Source organism: Saimiri boliviensis, chromosome 2, assembly GCF_048565385.1.
Source record: "Saimiri boliviensis isolate mSaiBol1 chromosome 2, mSaiBol1.pri, whole genome shotgun sequence".
Classification (NCBI taxonomy): Eukaryota; Metazoa; Chordata; class Mammalia; order Primates; family Cebidae; genus Saimiri; species Saimiri boliviensis.
The window spans coordinates 86,735,311-86,755,999 of record NC_133450.1 but is presented as its reverse complement, the minus strand read 5'-3'; the positions used below and the strand labels follow the sequence as shown (position 1 = coordinate 86,755,999).

The following is a 20,689-nucleotide window of genomic DNA, read 5'->3' as shown; positions in this document are numbered from 1 at the left end:
CAGCAGCACAAGCCCTGCTCTTGCAGAAACTGGAAAATTCTGTTTAAAGGCTGCATGCTGAATTGCCACACCAAACAGCAGCAGCCTCCACTCACTCGCTTGATCTGGCTTCCTAATAATTCCTCTTTGGATCAAGGCGGGGAATAAGTGGACAGGCATTGAATCTTTCATTTGATTCTCACAGAGACGGTAGCAAGGCAGGGCAAGGTCCCAACTGAATACACTCCGATTCTGCTCTTTCCCATTGTTTTCCATTAAAAGAAGGAAGGTATAGGTCATTCTGTAGTGAGAATAAACAGCATGCCACAGTAAGCATTCCACATGCTTGTTCTTGAGTCAGAGAAGCTGCTTCCCGTGCGTGTCATTGTCTAAACTGAGTGTCCCTGGAATAACAAGAAAAGTGTGGTTCAGGTGCTGGGGTTTCGGGCTTGGCTCACATTTGTCTTCTCTCCATTCACAGCTATTTCTTTTAGAAGAGATGAGAGAGAGAAAGTATGATGGATACGCTCGAGTGATACAGAAATCATGGAGGAAATTCATAGCCCGCAAGAAATATGTTCAAATGAGAGAAGAAGGTATTTTAGCAATTTTGTCTCATTCATTTTAACAAATCTGAAGAGTAAGTTTGAACTTCAGTTCTAAGTTCCATTTTATTTTGCGTACGATGTCACTTTAAAATCTTGTATCATTTAGAGTTTCTTTGTAAATTTCCACACAGTTTTCCTCCTTTTTTTACTGACACACCCTTCTTCCATCTTCACCCTCTTGGGAATTGTAGCCTCAGACCTCTTACTGAACAAGAAGGAGAGAAGAAGAAACAGTATTAACAGGAACTTTATAGGGGATTATATTGGGATGGAGGAGCACCCAGAGCTCCAGCAGTTCGTGGGCAAGAGGGAGAAGATTGATTTTGCAGACACAGTCACCAAGTACGACAGGAGGTTCAAGGTACGTGCTGACTGCCTGCCCTGAGATCACCAGGTTCCTTTTTTTTTTTTTTTTTTTTTTTAGTAACTTGTTATTTTGCTTTTGTTGTTACCAAAGCAGAACATGTTCATTGTAGAAAAATTTAGAAAAAAATACAGATAAACCAAAAGAAAAACAGGCACCTATGCCCGGAAACAGTCACTGTTAACATTCTGTGATTATCCATATCTTTCACAACGTTTTTATGAAAACATACATTTGCATTTAGTTTTACAAAAACTCCCATTTAGTTTTACAAAAAAATGAGATACATGTTACATGCTGTTTCATGTCCTGAGGCATTTTTTTGTTTGTTTTTAAAATAATGCCAGGGAGAATTTTCCATAGTAGCGCATTTAGCAATGTAAATTATTTTACATGGCTGCATAGTCTTCCATTTGACAGATGTTTTACTATTTTTAAGCAATTTCTCATGAATCAATTTTTAGTGAGTTTCTTTCTCTTTGTTACTATCATAACTTCAGTGAGTATCTTTTCACACATCTTTGAGTATTTGTCTCCTAATATTTTTAGAAGAAATTGATAGGGGTGAAATCGTTGAATCAAAAGATTCAGAATATCAAGTAATATTGCAGGGTATCCTCACCCATTTTCCTGGAATGATTGATAAGTAAGGCTTTTCTAGCCATAGGAGGAATGAATAATTTTTCACTTCCTCCTTTAGATAACTTTTAATGAAGTCTTGGCCCTAATAGAGAAATCTGAAGCTTCAGAAAGAAGCTCATGGACACATTAAGAGCTTTCTGGTTTTTGGCGGGAGTTGGGAGATGAGGAGAAAAACTGAATGAAGTAAACAATGGAAGCATGCCGATTTGCTAAAACCAAACCATTCCTTGCAACCTGTGCATGGCGCCAGCTGCTGTGATGGCAGCTCTAGGTGCACACGTGGGTGCTTAGCTCTCACAGCGGCACGCATTAGAAAGTGGTTACCCACATATTCTTATATGACATTATTGAGAATTATCCAAATGAAAATATAGCAGTATCTTAAAAAGAAGATTTTATAGACTCCCAGGCTGGGTGCGGTGGCTCACGCCTGTCATCCCAGCACTTTGTGAGGCCAAGGTGGGCAGATCACGAGGTCAGGAGTTTGAAAACAGTCTGACCAACATGGAGAAACCCCATCTCTACTAAAAATAAAAAATTAGGCCGGGCGCGGTGGCTCAGCCTGTAATCCCAGTACTTTGGGAGGCCGAGGCGGGTGGATCACGAGGTCAAGAGATCGAGACCATCCCGGTCAACACGGTGAAACCCCGTCTCTACTAAAAATACAAAAAAATTAGTTGGGCATGGTGGCGTGTGCCTGTAATCCCAGCTACTCAGGAGGCTGAGGCAGGAGAATTGCCTGAACCCAGGAGGCAGAGGTTGCGGTGAGCCGAGATCGCGCCATTGCACTCCAGCCTGGGGTAACAAGAGCGAAACTCCGTCTCAAAAAATAAATAAATAAATAAATAAATAAAAAATTAGCTGGGCATGGTGGCACATGCCTATAATCCCGGCTACTTGGGATGCTGAGGCAGTAGAATTGCTTGAACCCAGGAGGTGGAGGTTGCAGTGAGCTGAGATCACATCACTGCACTCCAGCCTGGGCAACAGGGCGAGACTCCATCTCAAAAAAAAAGAAAAATCTATGGCGTCCCAAAAAAATACATGCAGACCCTGCCCCCTGTTTAGAAACATGCTGTAGTACATGATGGATAAGCTCACCACAGGTGTTGGTGACTTTCCCTTTATACCTGCTGTCCTGATACATCAGGTGACTACACATGAGTTTGCCAATTTTTAAGTCAAACAGAGTCAGATGTCAGCATTTTTGTATATGTTATCCTAATAATCACAAACAATGCCCTCTTTCACTGTCATGGCGCCTGATCAGGTGATGAATGGAACAGCCATCACAATGGTAGTGAAGATGGACTGTCCAAAGCAGCTTCCCACCGTCCTGGTAACGGCAGTCCACACGTGAATGGTTATCATCACACTGACCACCATGTCTGTCCACCTTTTTTTTTTTTTTTTTTTTTTTTTTGAGATGGAGGTCTTAGTCTTTTGCCCAATGGCATGACCTTGGCTCACTGCAACCTCTACCTTGCAGGTTCAAGTGATTCTTCTGCCTCAGCCTCCCAAATAGCTAGGATTACAGGTGCTCACCACCATGCCCAGCTAATTTTTGCATTTTCAGTAGAGATGGGATTTCACCATGTTGGTCAGGCTGATCTCAAACTCCTGACCTCAGGTGATCTGCCTTGGCCTCCCAAAGTGTTGGGATTACAGGTGTAAACCACCATGCCTGGCCTGTCCACCTTCTTAAAGCTCCTCTCCTTACAGGGTGTAAAGCGAGACCTGCTTCTTACCCCAAAGTGCTTGTACTTAATCGGACGAGAAAAAGTCAAACAGGGCCCAGACAAGGGCCTGGTGAAAGAAGTCCTGAAGCGGAAAATCGAGATGGAACGAATCTTGTCTGTGTCCCTCAGGTGAGTGGTGGAGGTATAGAGGCAGGACGGCCCATCTCGCCTCAGCATCACCGACTGCTATTCCAGACAGCCAGGAGGAAGGCCGGGCTGGGCTCCCCTGCCATCAAAATCATGATGAAGAGAATGGAATTTCCCTTCTTTCCAAAGGGAAGACTTCCCAGTCTCAGGGAGTGTTGATATGACAGCAAGAAGGTACCAAGAAAAAGTTGCCTGTGGACAGCTCCTCTAATCAAGGGAGACCCAGATCTATTGTAACCATAACATGTTAGAAATGAACTTGGTATAAGGAATACCTCAGAGAATAACTTCTCTTGTTATAGAGGAGCCCAGGGTTCAGAGCCCTCTCCCCAAGCCCACCTCACCCAGTTTGGAAGCCTCACCCATTTCCCCACGCAAAGGGTCCTAGAAGGGAAGTTTCTTTGGAACTTCCATAGAGAGTGCACGTTGGTCTCCATTGTCTATAGCTCTGGAGTCATGATGAGATGCTGTCTTCGCTCCAAGTTCTCAGGCAGTGGGGAGTGGTGTTTGCTTCCGCGAGGCCTCAGGCAGGGCCCTTGCTCTTCAGGCAACACCCTGGCTTCCTTTCAGCAGAGGGGCTCCTCTGTTGGTTGTCAGAGTATTTCCTCTGTCAGTGAAACCTAGCCTAGGACCTAGTCTAGTTCCATGCTAAGAAGTCCTCCCATGCTAAGGACTCCGAGACTAGGAGTCTCCCAAAGTCCTCCCATGCTAAGAACTTCTAGACTAGGTTCCACTGATAGAGGAAGTCCTCACAATCCATGAACACTAAGAATGGAAGAAAGACCTCCTTGAGCTCCGTAGCTTCCTCCCAGAATTGTGTCCCTGGGCCTCTGAGGCTAACACTCTTTAGTCAGGAAAAGCTTTGGGCCTTTGCATTAAAGTGGAGATGTTCAGCTCTCACGTGAACATGGGACTGGGATACCTTTCAAGCTCTTACTCCACACACAAGACAAAACTGCTGTGCTCAGGGGAAAGCAGGGGTTTTATGCACTCAGGCGTCTGACCTACCAAGCTGGAAATCCTAGCTCCAGTCTGATAATCCAAAGCAGATTTCCAGCTGAGTCCATTCTTGCCTGTGTCTCTGTGGTTTCTGATTCTATCTGTTCCTAATTTGCCTGGATAAAGGGCCAGGCGGTGCAGTGAAGTTAAGTGTTTAAAACATGCCAACTCAGGATGTGGTAAAGTTGCTAATCAGGTGAGTCCACAGTGTCCCCTTTGTAACCCCACCTCAGGCAGGTCTCAAGGCCATTGGTTTTTTTGGGTTTGGTTTGGTTTGGTTTTGGTTATTTTGACACGGAGTTTTCACTCTTGTTGCCCAAGCTGGAGTGCAATGGCACGATCTCTGCTCACTGCAACCTCCACCTCCTGGGTTCAAGCAATTCTCCTGCCTCAGCCTCCTGAGGAACTAGAATTACAGACATGCACCACCACGCTAGGCTAACTTTTTGTATTTTTAGTAGAAATGGGGTTTCACCATGTTAACCAAGCTGGTCTTAAGCTCCTGACTCAGGTGATCCTCCCGCCTTGGCCTCCCAGAGTGCTGGGATTACTGGCGTGAGCCACTGCACCCAGCCCATTGGTTTTATTTATTTATTTATTTATTTATTTATTTATTTATTTATTTTGAGAAACAGGGTTTCACCATCTTGGCCAGACTGGTCTCGAACTTCTGACCAGTGCTGGGATTACAGGTGTGAGCCATGCACCCGGCCCCCATTGGGTTTGTTTTTGTTTTTAAAAAAGCTATAGGTATTGACTGGTTTTCGGATGGTCTTCCTGAACATTGAGCTCACCGGCTGGGTCCCAACCTGAGCGGAGAAGTTCCTGCTGGCCACACTCTTCCTGGCTAGCCGGGCCCTGAGGCTGCCCTGGGAACCCAACTGGAAGCTCCTTCTTTGTCATTGCATGGGGAACTGCCATGGCTGGACTAAGCCAGGTTGGCCAAAACATGCTTGGCAAGCACTGTAGGTGAAAGTCAGGAATTCACAGCTCTAGGGCATGTGTAGTCACCGTGCTGAGCGTGACCATCGTTCTTTCTGTGTTATTGCCCAGGTCTGTTTCAGCCCCTCAGACCCCTGGTGGAGTGCTCATGACTGGGACCATAAGTCATCCTAATTGAGCTACATTTGTGTGGGATTTTTGTTTTGTTTTTTGAGACAGAGTCTTGCTCTGTTGCCCAGGCTGGAGTGCAGTGGTGCAGTCTCGGCTCTGATTCTCCTGCCTCAGGCTCCTAAGTAGCTGGTATTACAGGTGTGTGGCACCATACCTGCCTAACTTTTATATTTTTAGTAGAGTCGGGGTTTCACCATGTTGGCCAGACTGGTCTCGAACTCCTGACCTTAAGCAATCCACCTGGTTCAGCCTCCCCAAGTGCTGTGATTACAGCGTGAGCCACCGCACCCAGCCTTGAGTTACACTTGTATCAAGCACTCTGCCACTTACTGTCTCACTGATAATTCCTTGAGGGAGTTGTCAAACAGGGACTCAGGGAATTGTTCACACTCAGATTTCTTGCTTTTATTGTTTTTTGTTTGTTTTTTGTCTTCTTTTACAGCCTCTGGAGATATAATGTCTCCTGGTAACACCAGCTTCTTTTTCTTCTTCCTCTTTGGTGTTCATCACCTGGATGGTTGCTTTCTTGTGGCTTTTCCTTTTTAAAGGATATAGTGAAATGAGGTACTTAGCCTAAAAGTTTCTCTGAGTCTAAGGGAAAAAGAAATGTGAGTCATTTGAACTTGTGATGTCTGCGTATTGCAGTCACTGAACCTCACACTGGCCAACATGAATAATAGTGCTCCATCATTTCTTTATACTTGAGTTAGGCCAGTCATCAGAACCAAGTTAGGAAAGCAACCAGAGGGTGATATGTGAGCAGAGTCAAACCCAGAGTGGAAATTAATTCTGGTACCAGACTACTGAACGTGCATGTGTGTTCTCAAAATACTTCAGTACTGGCACAGAGAAAGATTTTAACAGTTGTGTTGTACTTCAGGAAGAAAGCCGCAACATCTGTATGTGTTTTTAAGATGTAGTAAATGAGGTACTTAGCCTAAAAGTTTCTGAGATTGACCAGTTGCCTGTTGGCTGGACTGATAGCACCATGTGGCCTCCTAGTTGACAATTTATCAAGTATCCCAAAAGCTTGATCTTAGCCCATCTCTAACTCTTATAACTAATGGCAATGCACAGTGAGCCTCAGCTCCCTATTCAAACCATCCATTTAGTAACAATTATGAGACAAGAAGGGAAATGTGAGCATGACTAAATATTTGGTGTGAAGAATTTATTGTTTATTTCTATAGGTGAGATAATGGTTTTGTGATTAATTTTATATAGAGACTTTATCTTATAATGATATATACTGAGACATTTGAGGATAAAATAAAGGCTCAGCACAGTAGCCCATGCCTGTAATCCCAGCACTTGGGGAGACCAAGGCAGGAGGATGACTTGATCCCAGGATGTCTGGGACCCGCCTGGGTGACATAGTAAGACTCTGTCTCTACAAAAAATGTAAAAATTAGCCAGGAGTGATGGTGTGTGCCTGTGGTCCTGGCTACTCAGGGAGCTGAGGTGGGAGGATTGCTTGAGCCCAAGAGATCAAGGCTGCAGTAAGTTATGATCACACCACTGCACTCCAGCCTGGGCAACAGAGTGAAACCCTGTCTCAAATTTTTAAAATAGCGTATTTTTAACTTTGGCTTAAAATAACCTGGAAGTTACTTTAAAGTGGAAGCAAGGAGAGTGAGATTGTAGATCACTGTGATTATCCGTGGATTGATGATTGAAATCTGCTGACGTGGTGGTTCGTTCTACACCACTGTTTTGTTTTTTTTTTGAGACAGGTGTCACTTTGCCACCCGGGCAGGAGTGCAGTAGCGCAATCTTGGCTCACTGAAGCCTTGACATCCAGGTTCAAGTGATCCTCCCGTTTCAGCCTTCCAAGTAGCTACAGGCATGCGCCACCACTCCCGGCTACATTTTGTATTTTTTGTAAAGACAGGGCTTTGCCATATTACCCAGGCTGGTCTCCAACTCCTGGGCTCATGGGATCCGCCCGCCTCAGCCTCCCAAAGTGCTAGGATTATAGGCATGAGCCACCACACCCGGCACTACTATCCTGCTTTTTTACAATTTAGAATTTTCCATAACAAAATGTTTTTCTAATTCTCCGGTAGACATTAAATTTTTAGAAGTTTTTATATTTTCTAAGCATACTGATACACATCTTGTTGAATCATGGTTAAAATTTTTTTTGAAGTTTTCATTTAAAGGAAAAAAATGATCACAACAGGTATTAATAGGGCCAATAGGTCAGAAAGATACTTAGACTAGAGTTTGTCAAAGAGACTCCAGGATAATTTAATCAGGAAAAATCCTTATTTAAATAAAAATTAGGCTGGATGTGGTGGCTAACACCTGTAATGCCAGCACTTTGGGAAGCCAAGGGAGGCAGATCACTTGAGGTCACGAGTACAAGACCAGCTTGGCTAACATGGGGAAACCCCTCTCTACTAAAAATACAAAAAAATTAGCTGGGCACAGTGGTGCATACCTCCAATCCCAGCTACTTGGGAGGCTGAGGCAGGAGGATCTCTTAAGACAGGAGGCAGAGGTTGCAGTGAGCTGAGATCACACCGCTGCACTCCAGCCTAGGAAACAGAGCGAGACTCTGTCTCAAATAAACATACATTAAAGTGAAACACTGATGCCTACATTTCTGCCTTAATTGGAGACTTGGGAAGAATGTCAGGAGGTAACACACCAATACAGAGTTGAGACAGGATTTCTGAGGGTTCTGGTGGCTGCTGGCAGAAGGCCAGGCATGGGTTTTTGAAGAATCCTCCCAGAGCTGCTGCTTGTTCAAGTCCTGACCTGGCCCCTGTCTTACCTGAAAAACTCAGTTGTAGGAAGGGTGACCACAGGTGTAATGGCCCACGTTCTTGGCTTTGCTATTGTAGGTACTGAGTTCTGTGCAATGGAAGCTCTTACTTGGGGCTCTCTGATGAGGCTTCTCATGTTTCTTCTCATGTGGTAGCTGACCACCAGAAGGATGAGACCACAAGTTGTGTGGCTGCCTATCTGGGTCAATAGATTTTCCAGTACTTATCTCCAATTGGAAAATCAAGCCGTAAGAGAGTGCTTTAGACAGAGGCTCCAGCTCTCTGGCCACAACATTCTTGCCCAGAATGTTGCCTTGCCTAAATCCCTGAAACTTTCAGGCAATCAACACAGTCCACTTCACTCACTGCCTGTTCCGCTGACCTAAAGCATTACTGACATTTTGACTTGCTATGGCCTGTAAGCATCAGGAACCTGGAAGTTGTCAACATCATGAGATTGAGCACCTACCTGGTGCTGAGCCCTGGTGTTCAAAGGTGGATGAGGCACAGTCACTGCCTCAGGAAGCTCCTCTCATTCTGTAAGAGGGGACAGACAGCTGAGTAAACATGTGCCTTACTGCAAGTGTTCCCAGTGTGATTGAAAGGATACTCCTAAGACAGAGAAGAGGAGAGAGGGTCTTTGCACCTGCGGGTCAGGGGAAGCTTCTCTGAGTTGGACACATCAGTGCTGAAGCCTGCACCTGCGTCCTGGCTTTCTCAGAGAAGAAGGTTCTGAAACTGGTGCCACTGGTTTCTCTGAGTGGTAGAATTCTGGGCAAGGTTTATTTTCTCCTTGATTCGCCTCCGTATCTTCCAGTTTACTAAAAGCAGCATCTATTTCATAATCAGGAAAGACTTATAAAAGCTTAAATAGAGGCAGGGCTATCCTTGGAAATTGCCTTTTCAGCTTTTTTTTTTTAAACTCCTTTAGGACTTTCCTTGGTGTTTTGCAACTAACATTTCTGTGAAGAAGATATATCAGTTAAGAGTAAAACAAGATTTTCTAGTGTTGTCAGCAATACAGCAGTAAGCCACAAAGACGGAGGAATGAAAAATAAGGGCAGATCCAAACCAGAGACGAGGAAGAGATCTGTCAACACAGGGTACAGCGTCAGACATCTGTAAGGAATTGCAGCCTGAGCATAGGAATCAGTCAGGGGTGAAGTCCAAAGATAAGTCTGACTTTTTAGAAACAATAAACCAAAGCTTTGTTTTCAGGTCCAGGAGCATGGACTGAGGGAGAGTAGAATGAGCTGAAACCCTGGCCTGGATGAAGATGGTTTGACTAGTTCCAGTGCCTGGATCACAGAAGGGAGGGGATTTTGGATTTGATGGATAAAGTCAAAGTGTCCAAACACATCTCTTCTCATTTCCAGATTCATACTGATAATTGACCTTGAAGTTTGGGCCTGCTTGCTTTTTTTGTTGATGGTAATGAAAGTGCTAACAAATCTAAGCACATTAAACCACTCAAGGTGACTTGGGTTGAGCTCATTTAGCCCTGCTGAATAATCACCATCCTGCCAAAGTTCAGCCAGGCAACCAAGCATGGCCAGACATGCCAAAGAAAGCTTTGAGCAAGCAACCAAAACAGGAAGGAGTTTCATTCCTCACCCTAAAGGCCAAAAAGTGGAGCCTCTTGTTTTCCTCTGGTCTGTTGCATGCACTCTACGTAATTCAGCCGTGTTCTTACACCTGGGCTGGGGTGCTAGGAGGCTTAGACTTTATTAATTCACGTGGAAGAGCTCTTTTGAGCAGCTTTTCAGAAGTGCTTTTTGGAGTTTTGGATTTCTGGCTGTGCCTTTTAAAGAAGGAGGAGGTGTCTGTCCCCAGGACGGTAGAACTGGCATGTTGGCCCTGAATTGCCTTTGCATGTGCTGTGAAGTGAAGGAGATGAAGACTGTGCGTTGTTTAAACCACTGGTTGTCAGAGTTTATCCTCGATCCCATCTATCATAGGAGTTGGCAAGAAGCATGGCTGTGATGTGGGGTGTCTGAAAACAGTCATCTGAGGTAATGATACTGACCGGTGCTCCACCCAAGTGGCCATTATTTGTCCAGAAAACACTGTAGAGTATTCTGACTTCACATCCAAGAGAAGCTCTTTGGCTGCTCTTCAGTAAGCTGGCCGTGCAAGGGCCGAGCTCCTCTCCCCAGACGCTGACCTCTTGCTTCCAGTGAGCTCCATTCACCCCACAAGCCGCCGTGGTGAGCGCGTGCTGCTGTTCTCCGCCTTTCCATCTAGTTATGCTGTGGTCCTTCCTGCAACCTCTTTTTCTCCTGTGGATTACCAAGCTTCTTTCCCGTAGGAGGACTGAAAGTGGGTAATGTGTAAACCACAAGAATTTAATTTTTACAGTTCTAGAGAGCGGGAATTCCAAGATAAAGGTGCAGGCAGATCTGGTGTCTGGTGAGGGCCCACTGTCTTCGTCACAGATGGGGTACATGGGAGAAGGACAGAAAGGTCAAACCACGCCTTATGACTCTTCTATAAGGTCACTAATCCAATTCATGAGGACCTCTTCCTTATAACTTAGTCACCTCCATAAGGCCACGCTCCTTAATGTTAGCACATTGGTGAATAAGTTTCAGCATCAGACCAAGGTAGAGGCTATGGCTACAGCTACTGGCTCCATCAGCTCCAGGTCACTAGCTCTCTCTCTCAGCCCAGAGAGAAGGTTCCTGACAAGCCTGGGGTAGTCCACCAAGATTCTCTGCCCAAGGGAGCCCTGTGATCCCAAGAAGGGCCCGTCCCCTACCTTGACCTATGAATGGGGCTGAACAGGGATACCACAGGCTTTTCCTTTTAAATGGGTCAGATTTTACGTGGAAGGAGGATCCTGGGTCTTGAAGACTGTCTACAGCTCAGTCCTCCATGTGGTCCCCTTGCCTCATCATCTGACTTTGTCACAGCCCCAGTAGTCCCACTGGTGTGGTGACACCAGGAGCTCTGAGAGCAGAGCGGAGCTCCTGAGCGATGCTGCAGGGCTCTGGGTATTGAAAGAACCATGTCTGTGGCACTTGGAGAGACTACAGTGTTACCACGATCGATTCATTGAAGCAGGTTTGCCTCATTTGTGTGCAGTGTCTGGGAAGATGCTCGCAATCCCTAATGATATGTCATTCTTCAAAGGTTTGGCTTCAGTATTTGGCAGTGGTACTTGGAGATACTGAACTTACATATTACAGCCTTTGGGGTGGTGGGCCCATTCATCTGAGTGCTCAGTCTAACAGCTAGAGAATGCAAATTCTCAGTTACATGCATGTTGTCACTTTCCACCAAGCCTAGCTAGGCCTGAAGATGGAACTGTGTCTCATCAACCTCCGCTGACCACCAAGCATTTCCGTGGAGCTGGATGTACCTAGTGTCTCTCTGCCATCCCCCTATAGTTCCTAACACCTGCTCCCCTCCAGGCATAAATTCCTCCACAATCGCACCCTGTCCAAACATGCGGTTCCTGCAAAGGTGTGGCCTTTCCTTGTCCGACAGAATTCATTAGCTTGAAGGTGATGATTTTTGCTTGTTAGCTGTTCGTCCATCTCACCTTTACATCTCTGAACTTGGATGTGTCTGTACATTCTAGTAGCACCTGGCTTACAGTGTCTGCAGAGCACTGTTTGCCAGAAGGTTCTTAATAAGTACCTTGAAGTCCAGGACGTTGACTTCCCTCTTAATAACAGAGCTTATAATTCTTCAACTTCAAATTTATTACAATAGCTACAACCATATCATAAATTATACTAAGTTGGAACTTAAATGTAGAGTCACTCCTTTTCAGCCACATTATATTCATAACTTTCTGGATTTTTATGATCTTAAAAACACAAGTTGGATTTTCAAATGGATTTTTTTAAAAATACGTACTAAATTGTCCTTAAGATCCTGATTTTAAAAATCATACAGAAAAATACTTTGATTATGCTTTTGTCAGGCTATAAACTTCCTTTGAAAGCAGATTTCAGCAATCTCATTATGTAATTCATTGTTGGTTTTTGTTTTAAAGATTGTTACTTATAGAAAGAAATACTGCAGAAACTTTGCACTGTCTTGAAGGATTTTTAAAATGGAAGGAAAAAAGCAATAGAGTAAACAGAAGCACAGCTTTCACCAACTGTGTTTATCCAATCTCTTTACAGTACTATGCAGGATGACATTTTTATACTCCATGAGCAAGAATATGACAGTTTGCTTGAATCTGTCTTCAAAACTGAATTCTTAAGCCTCTTAGCAAAGCGTTACGAGGAAAAAACCCAGAAGCAACTACCTCTGAAATTCAGCAATACGTAAGTCCAGATCGGGGGCCCAGACTTCTGTGTATAACTAAAGGGGGGCCTTGATAACACCTCTGGGATTCAGGATGGGGCTGGGGGAGGCCTGCGAGGAAGAGAGTAGGGTCTGGCTGGCCCCAATGGAATCTTAGAACCTGTAGAAGGCAGTCTGGATGGTAGTCACATGAAAACATTACTTCTGCATTTCTGTGAAACAATGATTTCATAGACTAGTATATTTTATCATTTAGACAAAAAACACCTACATGAGGCAGAGATAGGCAGATTTTTATGTATCACCAAAAAAGGCGGGGGGAATGGTTTATTTGGCAGAGCAGCAGGAGTAGAATAAGGCTGGAAGCAGATGAAAGTGACAGGTGTGGGGGCTTGAATTCCCCAAAGCAACACATAATCAAACCTATTGGTAGGGTCTCTAGGGGCTTGAGGACTGTGGGTGGCCAACGTATTGTGTGATGGCTCACCTTCCTTTCTCTTTCTTTTTTTTCTTCTTCTTTTTTTTTTTTTTTTAAGATTGTTCTGTTGCCCAGGCTAGAGTACAGTGGTGCAATCTCAGCTCACTGCAACTTCTGCCTCCCAGGTTCAAGCAATTCTCCTGTCTTAGCCTCCTGAGTAGCTGGGATTACAGGCACCTGCCACCACGCCCAGCTAATTTTTTTGTATTTTTAATAGAGACGGGGTTTTACCATGTTGGCCAGGCTGGTCTTGAACTCCCAACCTCAAGTAATCCACCCACCTCGGCCTCCCAAAGTCCAGGGATCACAGGTGTCAGCCACCATACCCGGCCTGATTTTCATTTCTTTTGGCAGCGTGGTCTAATGGACCAGGTACTGGCATGCTGTTGACCTTCTAATCTCATATTTGCTGAGTAAGAGTTATTTACCTAGCCTGGGCAATAATAGTAAGACCCCATCTCTACAAAAAAATTTTAAGAATTAACTGGGTACGGTGGTGCACACCTGTAGTCCCAGCTACTCGGAAGGCGTAGATGGGAGGATACTTGAACCCAGGAGGCAGAGGTTGCAGTGAGCCGAGACCACGCCACTGCAGTCCAGCCTGGGCAACAGAGCAAGACCCTGTCTGAAAAACAGAAACAAAGCTATTTAACTTTGCTTTTTAAATTTCCCCATCTATAAAATGCGAATGTCCTCCATTTCTTCCCAGCTACAAGAATGATGAGGCCAAGACAAAGCCTTAATATCATGAGAGAAACTTTTAATAGGCAACAACTTAAAATTAGGCTTTTTCCTTCTTATGACATGAGAAAATACGAGTTTAAAAAAGCAAAATAAAGATCACATGACGCAGGCATTTAGGCAATACGGAAGCTTGAGAACTGGCAGGGGAGTTTGGGAATTCTGGGTAAATTCTGCCTTCTTTTTGGATTTTCGTTGCTAGTATGTGTCTTTTTCCATCCCCGGGTGGGATGTGATGGAGGAAGAATAGCGCTGGACTAAATGAAGCTAGGTTCTGTGCTAAGGAGTCTTCGAGCTGGCTTGTGTCTGGCATCTCTCAGTCCTTCTAGCTGTCGCTGCATGACACAAGCACAGAACCAGGGCCAACAGCTGGAAGCACAACGACAGCACTGCAGTGTGACCTAGAAATCGTCCTTTTCCTCTGTTGCCTCAGCAGACGCCGCGGAGACCACCTGACAGAGTGACATTGGCACATTAGCGAGGTGCCTCTCTCACCACCTGGTGTCTCATGGTACCGGGCCCCAGATCCTCCTGCTTCTGGCTCAGTGTCACACCACCCCATGGATGCGGTGTGCATCCTCAGGGTCCTGACCCTGGTGGAGATTGTCTGGTCTTGCCTCACGTTTACACTTCCAGCAGAACTTGCTGGTGAGATCTCTGAGCACCATTTCTCACTGCTTCATTCGACCTGTTAACTCCAATGTGCTTTTTACAGGCTTGAACTGAAGTTGAAAAAGGAAAACTGGGGTCCCTGGAGTGCGGGGGGCTCCCGGCAAGTGCAGTTCCACCAAGGCTTTGGGGACCTGGCTATCCTCAAACCCAGTAACAAAGTGCTGCAGGTCAGCATTGGACCTGGACTGCCCAAGAACTCCCGTAAGTGCCCCACGGGCGCCGTGGGCAGAATGGCCGCCACTCTCTGCGCGTCTTGAGCAAATGCTGAAAACACATGCACGGATGTGGGGGGCTGAGAATCAGTACACCTTCTGCTTCCTAGGGCTCAGGCTTTCTTCCGAATGGAACATTTCAAACTAAAGCAACAGCGAGGAAAATGAGCAGGTTAAAACTTTCTCAGGGATATGGTACTTAACATATCAGTACACCTGGCGTTACAATATTATACTTAAATCAAAGTTTGTTAGCTTCAAGTTTCCCTGCCCTTTCCAGTCAGATCTTGTCCACAATACCAACATCATCCTCTATGCCGGCTTTAAAGAAATTGGGCCAGGCACAGTAGCTCACACCTGTACTCATGGCACTTTGGGAGGCCAAGGCCGGACGATCACTTGAGCCCAGGAGTTCTAGACCAGCCTGAGTAGCATGGCAAAACCCTGTCTCCACAGAGAAAAAGAAATAGACAAAAATTAGCCAGGCATGGTGGTGCACGCTTGTAGTCCCAGACACTCAGGAGGCTGAGGTGGGAGAATGGCTTAAGCCTGGGAGGTCAAGGCTGCTGTAAATCATGATCATGCCACTGCACTCCAGCCTGGGCAACACAGCAAGACCCTGTCTCGTTTTAAAAAAAGAAAAAGAAAACCTCTCTCTCTCTCTCTCCCTCTGGCAGAGTGAGACCCTATCTCATTTAAAAAAGAAGAAGAAAAAAATAAAACATCACACACACCCATATGCACATGCCCTACCTCAAACCCCACTCTAACTCCTTCCCTGGCCTTTGATTCTTTCTGTATTTATAATTGATATTTACAAACTTACGTTTGTAGTACCTAGTATAGAATAATCATATACTGCATATGCATACACTGATAGTGTTCTAAAATTTAGCCTTTGTGTGATCACACACAGGAAGATGCCATATATAAAATAACTGTTTCTAGGCCGGGCGCAGTGGCTCACACCTATAATTGCAGCACTTTGGAAGGCCGAGGCAGGTGGATCACCTGAGGTCAGGAGTTCAAGACCAGCCTGACAAACATGGTGAAACCCTGTCTCTACTACATGCAAAAAACTAGCCAGGCGTGGTGGCATATGCCTGTAGTCCCAGCTACTTGAGAGGCTGAGTCAGGAAAATTGCTTGAACCCAGGAGGCAGAGGTTGCAGTGAGCCGAGATCGTGCCATTGCACTCCAGCCTGGACAACAGGAGCGAAATTCTGTCTCAAAAATTAATTAATTAATTAATTAATTAGCTGATTCTCAAATCCATCAGCAAAGGTATACCTTAGCATCTTCTTTGACATATTAATTAATGCAATACCAATAAATGCGATCGTATCTTTATGATACGTGGTGTTTAGAACATGAATGCAAATGTTAAAATGTTCCATCTGTCTCTTTTAAAAGTCCACAAAAATGGAACACCTCTGTAAGATTATCGGTCCTTCTTTAAAAGCCACTGTCTCTAACATTTCAAAACTGTACCTCAGTGAACCTGTCCTCCGGCCCCTCCCACCCCATGGCTACCATTGCATCCTTCCCTCACTGCCCCTTCTCTACTGCAGCTGTTCTCCTGCAGAGCGACCTGAGAACTGGATTCTGAGTCTCGCAAAAATTTTGTATATGCAAAGAACCATGAGGGGCCATAAAACCAACCAGCAGCACTAATTTTAACTTTGTCTTGCTTGTTTATTTCAGGTCCTACCAGAAGGAACACTACCCAAAATAGGGGTTATTTCAGTGGGACTCAAAATGCCAACTACCCTATGAGAGCTGCCCCTCCTCCCCCAGGTAAGCCAGCCATGTACCATAGTCTCAGACCACTGAATCTGGACCCATAACCTATAAATGATGTTTGGGAAGAAACCCATTAGCAAATCAATGCACACATATTAACCAGGCATGGACCATTTCAGTGCCAGATGTATAACACAGCAGCCCTACTTGAGACCTCAAAATTCAGGAAAGTAGGAGTCAGTGAGCCTGAACTGCGGCTGAGTTCGCAATCTGGATTTCATTACCTCGAAATATTACTCCCTTAAGGAAAGGCTTCTGACATAGAGAAAGGAGTTCCTTGTCCGTGACCATCAGACTTGTCAGCTTTTAAGACATAGGAGGCTGCTTTATGGAAATAGGAGTTTGTCAGGTCTAACCCCACTACCATTACCCAGCTCTGGCCAAATACCATGGCAGTAGTCCGCCTGATCCTCAGGGGGTGCATTCCAAGTCCCCCAGTGGGGGCTTGAAAATGCAGATATTACCAAAAGTGATCTGTACTTTTGCAGTTTGAGATTTCCACAAAACTAGCAGGAATTTTTCCTTCTTCACCATACTACAGATAGAAGATTTGTTTTTACTGTAGATCTTAGCAACCTCTGTATACAGGTTTTTTTCCTTATTCAGTTGAGAACTTTCACCCTTTCACTTAAAGGAAGCACTTAATGGGTTCTCTTTGGCATACCCAAATCGCCAGCATCCTGGGGCCATTATGAAAAACAAGACAGGCCAGACACAGTGGCTCATGCCTGTAATTCCACCACTTTGGGAGGCCGAAGTGGGCGGATCACCTGAGGCTGGGAGTTTGAGACCAGCCTGGCCAACATGGAGAAACCCTGTCTCCACTAAACATACAAAAAATAAGCCAGGTGTGGTGGTGCGTGCCTGTAATCCCAGCTACTCAGGAGGCTGCGGCAGGAGAATCACTTAAACCTGGGAGGCGGAGTTTGTGGTGAGCTGAGATCATGCCACCACACTCCTGCCTGGGCAACGAGAGCGAAACTCCATCTCAAAAAAAAGAAAAGAAAAACGAAAGGAAAAGCAAGATGGCTGCTTAGTGACTGATGAGGGGTAGCACACACAGCACGGATAGGCTGGGCAAAGGGATACTTGTGTCCTCACGGGACACAGTGGGATGGCACACAACCTAAACCTTAGGAATTGTTCATTTCTGGAACTTTCATTTCATATTTCCAGAAGAAAAAATTAAAAAGACGCTTCTTTAGTCTCTGGAATCTTACAGTTGCATGGTAAGGTATGGACCCTGGTACCCAGCAGTGAGAAACGAATTCTCATTTTTTCTGGAGTCCCCATTCTGCCTTGACCCGCCTCTGTCTCCTCCTTTTCCCTGAAGAAAATCCAAGCACAAAGGAACTTGAGAGCAGTACTGTAGTATCGTATTACCGCGAGTGTACTGGTTCCAGTGGAGAATTCCAGCCAAGTCCACCTGGAAAGCTCGCTGGCCTCGGCTAGGTTGGCGAAAGTAGCCTTAGATCAAATCAGGCCACAAAGTTTCTGATCTTGAGCAGGGCTAACTCTCTAAGTGACAATTCCTTCATCAATAAAATGAGACAATGAGACCTGGATCCATTCGAGCAGCACTTCTCAAACAGTCTGTGGTGAAAGACCAGGGGCTTTAGAGGGGGTTAAAAAAATTTCCAGTCGATCACAGACCATATGTTTGTATGATATAATAAAAATGAATTAGTAGAATAATGGAATTTTCAAAGCATATATAAGCCAAAATTTCTTATAAGATTCAGCAAGCGTGAAATAGACATGAAATAGATCTGTCAAACTGCCATGAACGTGTCTCTAAATGCTTACTCTTAACTTCTGACCTTATTGTGGTCAAGGGGATCTCGAGCAGCATGTGGGGCAGCCCCTGTGGGGACCCCACTTTTATCACTGGGCATGTTGCATCCCGAGGGCATGTCACACTCTTAAGATGCCCGTCTCCTTTCCTTGGAACTATAGGCAGCAAGTGGGATCCTTCTGCCCTCTCCCCGTGTCCCCACCACCACCCCTCTGGGTGTCCATTCAGTTCTCACTGACTGAAGGAACAGGTTAAGATGAAGAGAAGCTGTTTGCTCCAAATGTCTAGTTCTGATCTGGTCTGGTGGCCTGTGGGAGGAAATTGCTGGAGACGTGGCTAGATGAGGAACCACCCTCTTGAAAGCTCTGCCCTGAGAAAACCGTGGTCCAAAGTAAGAATGCTACTTATTATTATGGGACAGGAAAAACCTATTTCTGCAATAATAAAGATAAGTATGTCGGAGCTGGAAGCGACCAAGCGGATTCTGGACCAATCTCATGCTTCTTTGGTGAAGAACTGACACTCAAAGATCAACGCTCTTGCTCATGATCAGTGTAGGTGTCAGAGGCAGAGCCACAACTGAACCCCTACTCTTTCTTATAAAAGAAGCATCATCCCAGTAGTACCAAAGAGTTCTCTTAATTTGGTTGGAAGAGGTTTTTGGGTGGAGTTCACCAAAGTGGGCCTTGAAGAGTCTTTTTTTTTTTTTGAGACAGAGTTTCGCTCTTGTTACCCAGGCTGGAGTGCAGTGGCGCGATCTCGGCTCACCGCAACCTCCGCCTCCTGGGTTCAGGCAATTCTCCTGCCTCAGCCTCCCGAGTAGCTGGGATTACAGGCACGTGCCACTATGCCCAGCTAATTTTTTGTATTTTTAGTACAGACGGGGTTTCACTATGTTGACCGGGATGGTCTCGATCTCTCGACCTCGTGATCCACCCGCCTCGGCCTCCCAAAGTGCTGGGATTACAGGCGTGAGCCACCGCGCCCGGCCGAAGAGTCTTATTCTCTTTCTCCACTCAGCCCGGATCTGTCAGTGGGAGAATGAGTAAGGGCCTCATGATACGTAGCATGGAATGCTGATGCCTGATTCAGCCAAGACGCATGGTGTGGAGCATGTCACTGTAACCCATTACTTATTGGCTAATGTGATTTTAACTAGACATCCGTGCCGTGTTCAGCTGAGACAGCTTGCTCCATCCGGACTGATCCAACTGGGTGGCCACATTGCCCTTGCCTGTGTGGAGCGCCCCCTCTGCCTTACATAGCATGCTACTTGCCACGGATGCCCAAGACTGACCCCTTGAAAATTTATGTCCAGCTGTGTAAACAACTGCCTGCCAGCCCTCTCGAGTCATAACCTCATAATTTTTCTTAGGCCCAAGAAGGTGTCTCCCAGCCGGCTGTTTACCTTTTCTTACTGTGGGCTTTGAATCCCAGGAAATCTGGGGATTCTGTCGTCACCAAGCACGTGCTGAGAGTCCACTGTGTTCTGGGCACATCCCGGGAAGTTTACCACACTTTGTTGTACATCTTAAATACGTACAATTTTATTTGTGAGTTACACCTCAGTAAAGGCCGGGAGTCAGGGGAACAGTGCATCAGCTCGAGTTCTCACAATGTGTTAGCAGTGATGCCCTCTTTTTTTTTCAGATGGGGAAACAGACTCAGAAGTTAAGTAAGCTGTGCTTGACTAGTACATGGAAGAAATATGGAGAGACTTTTGGCAAAGGATCCAAAAATGTAAGCCTTATCTCCTTCTGTCTTCCTCTCTCTAGGATACCATCAGAACGGAGTCATTAGAAACCAGTTTGTGCCACATCCCCATGCTCCTGGAAGCCAGAGGTCCAATCAGAAAAGCCTGTACACTTCCATGGCCCGCCCGCCCTTGCCACGGCAGCAGTCTACCGGTTCTGACCGTGTGTCACAGACGCCTGAGAGCCTGGATTTCCTCAAGGTCCCAGACCAGGGAGCTGCAGGGTAAGAGTCTCACATCCTGTGGATGAGGCTGGCAAGCTCCATCATTCAAAATAGGGGTTCAGAGATTCCTTTGGGCTGTCAATATAGGATTCTAAAATTCCGTTTTCCACCTCAGTGCTATATTCGGTGGTGGTAGGATCCAAGGCTGTGGGGCTGTGGCTGGTGTTTCTAAAGGTACAGCAACATTAATGGCACACAACTCATTTCATTCTTCAGAGAGGGCTTATCTTGGAAACATCAGAAGATGGGTTCCTTCTGGCCCCCCAGATACAGTTACTCTGTGACCTCTTTGTGCTTTCTTACATGGTTGAGGAATAATGGAGCTTTTGATTTATGTCTGTGCCTGCAGAAATACAATAGCTTTAAGAGTCTTCAGCAATATAAAGA

The 20,689-nt window shown here is 45.5% G+C and overlaps 1 protein-coding gene across 1 annotated transcript in view; it reads left to right on the top strand.

The window, feature by feature from the left end:
- The window catches only part of MYO1E (myosin IE), a 237,153-nt gene that overhangs the window by 199,235 nt on the left and 17,229 nt on the right, over positions 1-20,689 (top strand). Inside the window, exons 20-26 of the mRNA XM_003928985.4 lie at positions 461-575; positions 779-948; positions 3,316-3,461; positions 12,499-12,645; positions 14,560-14,717; positions 16,432-16,524; positions 20,101-20,302. Coding sequence (XP_003929034.1) covers positions 461-575; positions 779-948; positions 3,316-3,461; positions 12,499-12,645; positions 14,560-14,717; positions 16,432-16,524; positions 20,101-20,302 — 1,031 coding nt within the window. The remainder of the gene's footprint in view (positions 1-460; positions 576-778; positions 949-3,315; positions 3,462-12,498; positions 12,646-14,559; positions 14,718-16,431; positions 16,525-20,100; positions 20,303-20,689) is intronic.